The sequence below is a fragment of the Ursus americanus genome, chromosome 5, assembly GCF_024610735.1.
Source record: "Ursus americanus isolate L20-20 chromosome 5, mUrsAme1.1.p, whole genome shotgun sequence".
Lineage (NCBI taxonomy): Eukaryota > Metazoa > Chordata > Mammalia > Carnivora > Ursidae > Ursus > Ursus americanus.
The window spans coordinates 40,155,887-40,168,509 of NC_142131.1; the positions used below are offsets into that span (position 1 = coordinate 40,155,887).

Below are 12,623 nucleotides of genomic sequence, written 5' to 3' on the forward strand. Positions count from 1 at the left end.
CAGAGACAATGTAACTTTAATTGGTAATTTGACTTCCGGTAACAGCTCAACCTACCAACGGAAATCCATTCATAAAATCAGACGTATACAACGTATGAGAATTTGTTGTTTAAAATTACCCATTGCCCTACTCTACTAATAGAATTGGTAATACATTAGTATTGAGACTTTGATTAATCAGGTTAGAACCAGTCTTGAAGACTCTTGTCTTTTTTGAATTGAGGCAGAAAATTAGTATAAACAAATGTGTCCACTAATAGCTTTTCATTTCAAAATTAACTATCATTACAATGAAAACAATAAATGACACAAAAGGATTTACTTAGCGTTTGCTGAATGCCTGAAGAATTTATTATACTTTATTTGTATATCCTGTGCATATTTTTAATTGTAGCATTTCAGAACAATATAAACTGTCTTATTCACCAGAGTAAACTGATTTTCAGAGAGACTAAGTGATTTCCCAAGAATTAGAACAAAAATGTAATTCCAAATCCCACAATCTCACACTACATCCTTTCTCAACTTATAAAAATAGATTTAATGCTCAAATGACTACCGTAAATTTTAAAAATACATCAAAATTCATTCCGTACTTCTTTTTTGAGAAAGGGTATTAACAGGAAGGGAGGCAAAATTTATATATACAACTAACTGAACAAATCAAAAATATTCCTAAAGTAGCCCCATTCAAGAAACTCTTTAATTTCCAACAATACTACAAATCAGAGAATCTATAAAAAAAAAACCCTCTCCTTTTTAAGGCTGCTAAATGTGAAAATGTTTTATGGTGTGTTAATATGACAAAACTGAAAAATGATCTGTTTACTGCCTCAAGTAGTACTTTACAGAGTGACCAAAAAGTATACTATACTTCCTCCCAGGACTGACAAACTGAGAGATCAAATTAGCTTAATTTTTCAGGCACAAACATTCTTTAGAAGTTCAGAAAAATGTTACTTAGTTGGGAGAAAAAACAGCACACTCTTACTATAAGTACTAAATTCGTCACTCATTCATTAAACTTACTGTGGACCTACTAAGGTGTTAAACATGGTGCTAAGAACAAAGGTTGGTTAATACTCGGTGTATTAATCATGCCTCCTTACTTTCCGTATGCTGATGGTTTGACAGTTGGGGCCTTAATGACCCTGGAAAGACTGCCCCTCCCAGGGCTACCCACTTCAGAGAGACAGTAAATGACTGCCTTCCTGCATAAATTACACATGCAAACCAAGGGATCCAGAGCCCATACCCAACTACCTCTTTCATGAGGTTCTAACACTCAGGGCCACTATCCCCCTGCCCTTAATCACCATAGGGCCAGGTAACAGACAACTCGCAATAGTGCCTACACCCTACAGCCTACTGAAATCATTTAAACTAGCCAATCCTAAATCTCCTTACCCTCACTTTCCCATTCCTTCCCACGGAATAAAGGCTCTTGCCCACATTGTCCCCTCGCTCCCTCTGTCTCCACACCAACCCTGCTGTTTCCTTGTGGTTCTGTGTGATGTGGCTCGCATCCTCCTCTTGGTAACTGTGAATCGGACAAAATATCTTTCAATGGCAATTGTCCCCTGATCTGATGGCCTCGCCTTATCTGAATAAGAATAAAACCTGCATTTTAAAGCACTCAGGACCTACTAATGATGCATTCATATTTAGTGATGTCTACTGAACAAATAAATGAAGGAATAAGCAAAGACTGAATGCTGGCAACAAAGAGGCAAGCGAACACTAGATCAAAATTTAAAGACCTGAATCCTAGCATTTCCAATATGTGACAAGTTGGGCAGCAGCAAAATGGATTAAACTAATTTCCCCACAGGCCAATGAGTAGGTTATCTTTAACAGTATTCTTAGATGGAAACTAACAATTGCACAATTCATCACAGAGAATAAAACTGACTCTACCTTGAAGGCCCTGCCTTTCTAGGATGTGTGTTCTACTCTCCAGCCTTACTGCTCTCAAGCCTCAAGCCCTTGCTCTGATGCCTTGAGCTGGGGGGCGGTGGGGGGGGCATGGTGAGAGAATGAAGACTACAAAAGAGTACATTCTTCCTTCTGGAAGTAATGAAAATGTTCTAAAATCAACTGTGGTGATGGCTGCATGACTGTGAATATTCTAAATGCTACTGAGTTGTATGCTTTATGTGCACGAAATGCATGGTCTATGAATTACATCTCAATAAAGCTGTTAGCACACACAATGTTTCTAAGGTATTTTTCTTGTGAAAGACTAAAAAATTGAGAACCAATTTTTACTACAGAAAAGCTACTAAAGGGGCACCTGGGTGGCTCAGTCAGTCAACCACCTGCCTTTGGCTCAGGACATGATCCCAGGATCCTGGGATCGGACCCACATCGGCTCCCCGCTCAGCAGGTAGCCTGCTTCTCCCTCTCCTTGTGCCTCTCCCACTGCTTGTGCTCTCTCTCTTTCTCTCTGTGTCAAATAAATACATACACCTTAAAAAGAAAAGAAAAGAAAAGAAAAGAAAAGAAAAGAAAAGAAAAGAGAAAAGAGAAAAGAAAAGCTACTAAAATCTGCACAGATTTACAGATAAAAGAAAATACAAATACTAAAAAATACTAAAGAATACATGACCTAGAAGTAAAACATGCTTCCAACTTTAAGGGATGAAAACTAAAGTCTATCATGTTTCTTTGGAAAAAAAATTTTGTAAGTAATCTCTACACCCAACGTGGGGCTCAAACTCATGACCCCGAGATCAACAGTCACATGCTCTTCTGACTGAGCCTGCCAGGTACCCCAAAAGTCTATCATATTAAATACTCATTTAAAAATGGGCAGCTTACACCAAACATAACATGGTAAACAGGTAAAACAACATGTCTACACTGTAAAAATTATAAACTGCCTTTTATTTAACTATGTTTAACACCAAAATACTACTCTTTGGAACCTGTGATCTTGATTTGACTAGTCTAATGTTTTAAAAGTTGTAAAATGATTTATCTTAGAGACTATCTTAGAAATTCCTTAAATAATAATAAATTTCCAAATGTGGCTATTACATGTACTAATTTTGAGATAAGCGAGAATTATGGAGAGGTACCAAGTGTCCAAACCAAGAAGGTTTACTAAATCTGATACTCTAGGAGTTTATTATAAAGGCAATTTCTCCTGGAAAGCAAGCTGTCATACCTAAAAACCATGCTGCTTTGCCAATCTCTTTTATAATTATTCAAATGGCTTATTTTAAATATTCCCATTAGTGACACCCTTAAATTTAAAAGTCAAAGTCAAAATTCTCACAACACTTGCTCTCAAAGAATACTTATTCACACCTGAAATTCTTAGAACTGCATTATGAAATTGTGTTTTTGAAGCTGGAAGATGAACTGGTATTTTAGAGAAGAAAGTCGAAGTAAAGTTTGATTATTCTCATTCTCATCTCCAAATCATAGTTTTGTGTAATCTATGCCTTTGGAGGAAAACATGAAAAGACGTTATGATACAAAAATCAGATGAAGAAAATATTCCCTATATGTTAAATACAGATCCTAAGAAAGGGAGAATATTCAAACCTGGAATTATTCCAGCTAAAGAGAGAAATAGTAAAACAAAAAGGACAAAAGACAGGTGCACTGCACAAGTTAAAAAAAAAAAAAAAAAGACTGTACTATGTTAAGAAGGTAAGAAGATAAAACAAGAATGTGCCCAGCAGATACCAACAAAATCATGAATCCTTAAATTGGTGATAATTCAGAATACTGTAAAATATCATCAAGCACAAAGTGACATTCCTTAGAACATATGTGGTTAACACATATTTTTAAAATAAATTAATGAATAGGTGTACAGATACTATACTACAGATCTGCTTATTTCAAGCAAGGAAAATGTTACACAGCAATGTCTAAAAGAAATGCAGGAACAGAAAATTACTATTACATGGGAAATTAACCAGGTATTATTACTGGGGATGCAGAAAGGGGAAATTTTTCCTAAACTCCAACTACGTAGTTTAAGTAGAGGAAAAGTGATAAAACAATAAAACTGCTGATCTAAATTTCCACATTACCTTCCACTAGATAATGTGAATATAAGTGTTTTTAAGTTCTATCATGAGCCATGACTATGTGGCAAACTTATACAGCAACTAAGTTTTTTGTTCGTTTGCAGATCATTACATTTTCTGTATCTCTCGATGTTTCTTTAGTCACTAATCTGACTATAAAGTTAAATAATTATTCTTTAAAATTCTATTACTACATTATTCAAAACTTTCTTGGTACCCTTAAGATGATGTGAATTCACTGGTGCCCAAAACATTTTGCAATACTTACTTCATTTTAAAAACAAGATCCACTCTTCCTATCACGACTATCTCCTCCCAACTTTTCAATCTGAACTCTTAATGTTTAAGAGAACTCCAAGTCTTAATAAAGTTCTGCCCCTCAATTTAGACAGGGTGTCATGAGCTCCCCCACCCATTTATTCCTGACTTGAAGAAGCCTTGTATTTTCCTTAAAGAAGCCAACTATTTTGGCCACTTATATAAAAAAAGTATTTTTTGACCACACACTTACATCAAATTAAATATCAAACCAAATAGGTGTCTCATAAAAATGTGAAACAAATATGCTTTAGATACAATTAGATATCCTTCTTCATCTAATGTGTGTCATTTCTTATTTACCCTCAGTGATTTCAATATTTCATGTTAGAGAAAACCCTAATGTGCTTTTCTAACCTTAGCATTTTTTTCCATTCATAAATTTATTTCACAAATGTTTGCATAGCGTGCTGGCTACTGCCAAAGAGCAGGTTCTTTTAACAATTCCATTTTAAAGGCCTGAATAATCTCAAGTCACTATTTATTCATGAAGAAAAGGAAAGAGCAATAAAATACAGGTAGCTAAAATCCAGTTTTCAAAAATTAATAAAATGCCACCCAATTTCACAGTGAGGGAATATACTGGTCTTGTGCATGTCCACCTGAGAAAGAGCACCACCTGGTAGTTAAAAAGAGCAAACCCGGGAATCAAGTTGCCCCAGGTCAAAATATGCCCTATGTCACACCACATGCCACACTCTAGGCAAGTTAGTTTACATTTTTAAGTTAGTTCTTTGCTCTATAAAAAGAAAATAATATGCCTATGCCTCAGGACTATATTAAAAACTAAATGAGATATAACTGTCAAACATGAAGCAAAATATAAAGACATACAGTATGTGCTCAGTAATTAGTACCTATTATTATGGCGTTAGGACAAAACAATTACTTATGTGCTTAATTCAAACTATGATACTAGAAATTAATAATACCTACATTTTTAACAATGTCCAAAGCTAACTGGATTTATTTCACTAATTTATCATTAGGATAGATGTGTTTGAAAGTTCCCTAAGACAAAATGATCTAGTTTATTCTTCTCATATAAAATCAAGTCTTAAGACCTGCTTTTATGCCTTTAAAATTAAAAGTACAAAAAAACAGCAGGTGATGCAAAACTCCACAAAGACAGAGGTAAAAATAAAGAAAACAGATATTCTTATTTAATGTCCAAAGCAAAGCATTTTGCATTTGCTTTACGGAAATGAGAATTTTAACAAAGTTTGTACGCTATAATAAAATGAGGTCATCAATGTAATGAGAAAAAAGTATTTGGCAAGCTTTTTTAGAGATAATTCAAAATTAAAAAAACCAACAAATTACATAATATTCTTTTGAATTACTAGGAGGACAGTTTTTTATGAAGTGCTACTGACATTATATTACATACTCATCTTATATTAAAAAAGGACCTAAAACAAATAAAATCTGATTACAAAAAAATGAAAATTCAGACAAAATTAAATTATTAAATGAATGCGACCAAGTTGAACTGCAGTGCCCACCACCCCCATTCACTACTTTTTAGATCCAGACCAACACCTGCCCCAGCATTAACTACTAACAAAATGAGCACAAATATACATAAAACAATACTGCCCAGCAACATGCAGCAATACCAATGGCCAAAAAGGGTGATAATGTCTTGATGCTTTAAAGAAACAAATTCTTAAAAAACATTTCCTTACCTATTATCAGATGGCAGAAGAGAAAGCAAAGCCAAAGCTGAAAGTTTTCTCCTTTCAGGCTGCGTAATGTTGTCCATGCGATCAACCCACATTTCAATCATATTTCCCAAAAGCTGGTCCATCTGAAAAAAGAGCAAAAGGCATCTCGAAATATTTGAAATGCTATTCACTTGTGGCTAAGTATTGTTAAAGGCTAAAACCTCATAAGGCATAGTTAAAGTTCAATTCCAACAAGCCACAGAATTGGAATGTAAGAAATTGGGGCAAGCCTTGAACTGGAAAGGAATAATTTGAGCAAAATCAGAAAATGACTCTAATTAATCTTAGGAGCCAATTTATTCTGAGAGCTAAATAGACTGTTCAAAACTAGTATATAGCCCATGAGTGATTTTAGTAATTTCATTTAATAAATCACCAATCCAATACATTCTTCCGGGTACATTAAAAAAGTACAGGCATTTTTCAAAATTGTCAACTTGTACTTAGGTTATAGTTATTCTGCTGGATGATTAGGTATTTCCATGTTTAAGGTGTAATTTGCTGGACTGATTTGTTGCCACTTTCAGAAGAAAGGGCAGATTACAACCCCAAACTGCACAATTTCAAAGAAAAATAAGTCAGTCTCTAGGACATTATGTGCTATATTAAAAATAAATGAACACAAGGGGCGCCTGGGTGGCTCCGTAGGTTAAGCGTCTGCCTGCAGCTCAGGTCATGATCTCAGGGTCCAGAGACTGAGCCCCACATCGGGCTCCCTGCTTAATGGGAAGTCTGCTCCTCCCTCTGCCTCTGCTCCTCCCCCTGCCTGCACACTCTCACTCACACTCCCTCTCTCTCTCAAATAAATAAAATCTTTAAAGAAAAAAATTAAATCAACATAATACAGAAGTAGAAAGTGTGCTGGTTAATTGTACCTACCAACTCAGCTAGGCTAAAGTGTCCAGTTGTATGGCCAAATACTAGTCTAGATGTTGCCATGAAAGCATTTTGTCGATATGATTAACATGTACAAGGAGCTGACTTAAAGAAAAATTATCCTAGATAATGTGGGTTGAGCTTCATTCAATCAGGTGAATTTTGCCTTAAGACCAAAAATTATGGTTTCCCAGAAAAGAAGAAATCCTGCCTCAAGACTATAACGGAAATCCCGTTTTGAGTTTTCAGCCCTCGCTAAAAAATGAGAACTTGCCAGTCCCCATAATCATGTGAGCCAATTCCTTAAAATCACTCCCTCCCTGCTTCCTCCCCCCCATTCTCTCATATCTCTCTCACATTCTCTCTCTTTTTCTTGTCTTTTCATGAGTACATGCACACACACACAACAGATTCTATTTTTTCTGGAGAACCCTGACTAATACACTTAGAATCTAGAACGTAAAACACAACCAACTGTGCTGATCATACAGACTGAAAGTGAATCTCAGGGTCTGCCTCATAAACACTTGTCAACTTTAAAAAATGCACTTAATATCAAAATCTCTACCTCCTAGATTTTGGTAACTTCAAATTAATCTTCAGTTCCCACACTTTTCTACTTTTATGCCTCTACATTTTTTCCAAGAAATACTTCAACATTTTTTAAAAGTAAAAAACTGTCAAGGACAGGCGCCTGGTAGCTCAGCTGGTAAAGCGTCCCACTCTTGATTTCTGCTCAGGTCATGATCTCAGGGTCATGGGATGGAGCCCCAGGACAGGAAGGGCTTCACACTCATGGGGAGTCCACTTCTCTCCCTCTTCCTCTGCCCCTCCCCCTGCTCCCACAAGCACTCTCTCTATACATAAAATAAATAAATAAATCTTAAAAAACATAAACAGTCAAGGGAACACTTACTAGTTCAAGACAGTTATTTATACTTGAGCTCTGCAAACTGTGTGCTGCATCCTAAGATGCCACAATGAACTTTTTATAATTATTCAGAGAAACACAGAAACATCGGTCAGATACTGCAAAAATTGTTCCTTATGATTACTTCTTATCTTTGCAAAATAGTACCCAGAAATCCAGGTAAAACAAAAAGTGAAGGTGGGAAAGTCCAATCAGATTCTGAAGTTTGAGAATCTGAGTGGTACTCAAGAGGTACATAAATTCCATTAGAGAGTATCTGTGGATATTTAAGAATGAAATAAATATATTATTCTTTCTTTAGATTTTTGTGTATTATTTTTCAATAACTACTAAGTTATCAGGACAAAAATACATACTAAGCTGTTTGGACCCAACCACTTAATAGAAGCAATTATTAGATATTTTTACTTCTTTTGGCCTATGAGCACTGTGAAAATATTACAAACACACTAAGGGAACCATGAAACACGACCATTTGGTAACTTCTGATATATACCACATCTTCAATTCATATTTAATTTGGAAACAAATGGTAGAGATGCTCTCCAGACTTACTGCAATGATTGTCTAGTAAGCAAGATTTACAAAACAAACCACTACCCATTATGAAAGCAAATATCAAGTTATCATTAAAATGTAATAAATTCAACTAAAGCTGCAATAATGTACCTGGTTGGAATAAAGATTCAATCAGCATAGACAGATATCTCTATAGTCTACTTTTATTTGTAACTTATTTATTTTCTTCATTATAAAAATAATAATAGCACAAAACAGTGAATTTGTGGGAACTTTAATTAAACAAGCAATTAGAACACAGGGACCAGCAAGCCTTATCTGTAAAGGGACAGTTACGTAGATATTAAAGGCTTTGTGGGCCATATATTCTCAGAAGCAACTATTCGACTCCCAATATCAGTCATAAACAACATGTAAAAAATGGACACAGATGTGTTCCAGCACAAAACTTTGGATAACTTTCATGTGTCAGGAAATACTATTACTTTTTCAACCAATAAGAAATATAAAAACCATTCTTTCTTCAGAGACTTGACAAAAACAAGCAGCAGACTGGATCTGGCCCATAGGCCACACATAGTCTGCTGACTCTGAGGAGCATGAAGAACAGAGCCAGAACAAGGATAAAACAAGAACGGTGTGTAGGGTGCAAAATGTAAGGAGTTGAGCTTTAAAGCAGAACAGAACAAGATGAGGAATCAAGGTAAGGAAGGTGAGAGACTGGGAGGGAGTGTTTGAGGGACAGGGAATGAAGAGTCTGTATGCAACGACCCTGGAGCAAGAGGAAGACAGGCGCTCTCAAGAAACTGAAAAATGTTGTGTGTGAGGAACGGCTGACCAATGAGCTCCGAAAGGAGGCTCAGAAGTGGCTAAAGGAGTCACGAACCAGACTACGGCAGGCCTTTGTAGGCAAACCTACATTAGACAGGTTAGACTTCCTCCTCAATCTAAACAAAATCTCAAAACCGAGGTTTGCAACAAGGATGTGATAAAATCCTATGTACATATTAGAAAACTCTGCATGGTTGCTCTGAAGTAAACGTTCAGTAAAGTCTGAAAATTCTAAATAGGACAAATGGAACAAACCTTTTGTACAAAGATAAACCAGTAATACTACTCAAATTATTCAGCTACAAACATTTTTATTATATCTTTACAATTATTTACCCTGGAAGCATATAAACATTATGAAAACAATCTTAGTACTGAAAATATGCATTTGCTGGACCCCCCTGAAACCCCACTACAATCGAAGTAAAGATATATAAAAAGCAAAGGAATAATCCCATAGGGTCTATAAAGAAGAGAAACTACATTGGGTAAAGATGGCAACAGTGTTTGGAAGATGTCGGGTGGACGAAAGAATGGTAAGCGACTGGGCAGAACAGAAAAGCCCGAAACCAAGCTGCCTGCCAGGGGAGTAACAATCTAAGGTACGCAGCTTTGGTTCTGAGAACCCTGCAATCACCAGGCCACAAAGAAGGCAGACGTGAGGTACAGAACTCAAAACAGGAAAACTGACTGAGAATCTGTATAAGGAACAATTAGAACCTTATAAATCCCCTTTCCCACTCCCACATAAAATGAAAATCTAGATCCTGAACAGTGAGACACCCTCATCAGCAAAGCCCTTTCCCCACCCCGAGTTCTGAAACACTTGTTCATACCCAAAGAGAGGCTACCCCTGCAGGAGAAAAAGGGAAAAAAGGGCCTACAAATACTTTTATTTTCTAGGAAATTTCCTTACAACAAACTATCATTCTTCAATACCCCAAGGCTCTAAGCTCTAAATTAGGTGATCAGTCTAAAAAGTTCTCATTATTCACTCAACATAAACAAGTAACTCTGAAAGACTGAATAACAAACGCTTGGAGGACAAACTGTTCTAACAGTGACTTCTGCAATGAGCCCAGCTCCTCTCCCATAGATATAAAGTCACTCTCAATTTAACTTGGCTTACTCTACTATATCATACTGTTTTCAAGTGTTGAGAAATCTTTCTCCAAGATCCCTGCTTCCTTCCAAGCTCTCTAGATTTACTGGAACTCATTTGCCTAGCCCTATTTAATTCTTGCATATATTTTTGATGTTCTTCAGAAGTGTGCTCACCGTCAGAAGGAGCCATTCGAACCAGAATACTATTTAATTCACTTCATCTCTACACTCAAAAAAGATGGCTTGACATGTTTTGTCAAATTCTCTGAGGGGAAAAAAAAAGTCCTCTTCATAATGAAAAATGAAAAGAGAAACGATAAGAAGTATTCCATGAAAAGCCTGTGCTCTAAAGACAGGACTGGAAATAAGTCTGAACCAATGATACCAGGTCTTTCCTCAATCTTTCACGCTGCCAGTGGGTTCCAACAGTACCAGCAGTAGCCACAGTTCATTATTTCTTTTCTTTTCTTTTTTTTTTTTTTAAAGATTTTATTTATTTATTTGACAGAGATAGAGACAGCCAGCGAGAGAGGGAACACAGCAGGGGGAGTGGGAGTGGAAGAAGCAGGCTCATAGCAGAGGAGCCTGATGTGGGGCTCAATCCCATAACGCCGGGATCACACCCTGAGCCGAAGGCAGACGCTTAACCGCTGTGCCACCCAGGCGCCCCCACAGTTCACTATTTCTTAATAGGAAATTAAGCCCAGTGGAGGCGGCCTATGCATGGTGCTGATGATTGTACATTATGAATATGTTTAAAAGTATTGAACCATATACTTCAAAATCGTTGAGGATAAATTTTATGTTATATGTATTTTATCACAAAAAAAAAAAAAAAACCTGGAAAAAAATGTAACATAGTAGATACCTTTTCTCTTCCCACAGCACACTGAACCTATCTCTGACATAGCATTCATACTATTATTGTGCAACTGCCCGTTCAAGTACTCTCTCCCTGAAGGTTACTCTAGGCTTGTCAAATCAAGTGTCTCCAGTGTATAGTGTAAAGTGCCTGTTCCAGGATGGACAGGAGGCAGCACAGTGTGGTCACTGAGATATCAGGCTCTGAACTCAGGTTGCTGGAGTACATAAAGCAGCTCCATCATTTACTAGCTGTGTGAAATTGAGCAAGTCAGTAAATCTCTAGAAGCCTCAGATTTCTCATGTGTGAGATGGAAATAAAAATACTATTATCTCAATGGATTTTTGTGAGAATTTAGTATAATACATGACATTTATATTGTTGTTAAATATATTGTTATTATTAAAATCACTCAACAAATTTTGCTGAACTCTACTGAATAAACTCATTTAACTGTTTAATTACCCCATCGCAATTAAATTTAATAAAGGTAATGAAAAATCTTACCTATCTATTCATCTAAACCAAGGCTAGGATTTCTAATTAGATTATACCTAAATCTAACTCTAGAAAAACTATGTACGTTCTAAAATTTGCACTTTCTTGTTCTAGATTTCTTTGAAGTAGAAATAGTTTTGTTTCACAAACCAAAAGATTTTACAAATTGCCTCCATTCTAAAGACATCATTCAAGTACTTTCAATTTTCTACATCTTATAAATCTTAAAAGATTAAGGACTTAATACATAAAAAACATATTTTAATATAATGTATACAGTCTCAAGCAACCAACTCACTCAAGAACCTATTCTATACTTTCCCTGGTAGTTGGTTTCAGTTACAGTATTTGTTAAATAAGACTTTGCTGAAAAAGTCACTTCCCATAATGATTATGTTAGAAACTCACCACATGACATTAAGAGTAAGTTCAATAAAGGAATGGAACAAAGATTGTAAATAACTATATGTAAAATATTTGTTTCCTTTTTAAGTGTGAGTAAAAAAAAAAATGCAACCATGAATGAATCAAAATTCCATCTTACGGTTAAGCAGAATAAAACTGACTATGATGAAAGAGAACAAATGTAAATTTCAATTGCCATTCAGAGATTCTTTTTTCTTTCTTCTTCAAAATCAGAGGTACAATATAAGGTATTAAAGTTTTAAAATATAAAATTTTAAATACAAGAGTTCTGTAGATTTATTATTTCCCCAATTACTTCCAATCCTTATTTGAAAAGACTTTCTTCAATGTAAGTAATTTGATTCTTACCTCCTGATTAAATTTATGTGCCATCTCATTAAGAAGTGAAGAAAAAAAACTTGTGTTTTGTAGCAGGACTCGACCCATAACTCCAAGATATGTTGACATCACAACAGGATACCTCTGTATAATCAAAATACAACACA

The 12,623-nt window shown here is 35.7% G+C and overlaps 1 protein-coding gene across 1 annotated transcript in view; it reads right to left on the reverse strand.

Annotated features, from left to right (window-relative positions):
• IPO11 (importin 11) overlaps positions 1-12,623 on the reverse strand; it is a 210,218-nt gene that overhangs the window by 63,414 nt on the left and 134,181 nt on the right. The window contains exons 26-27 of the mRNA XM_087862132.1: positions 12,487-12,600; positions 6,053-6,174 (exon numbers count right to left, since the gene is read on the reverse strand). Coding sequence (XP_087718258.1) covers positions 6,053-6,174; positions 12,487-12,600 — 236 coding nt within the window. The remainder of the gene's footprint in view (positions 1-6,052; positions 6,175-12,486; positions 12,601-12,623) is intronic.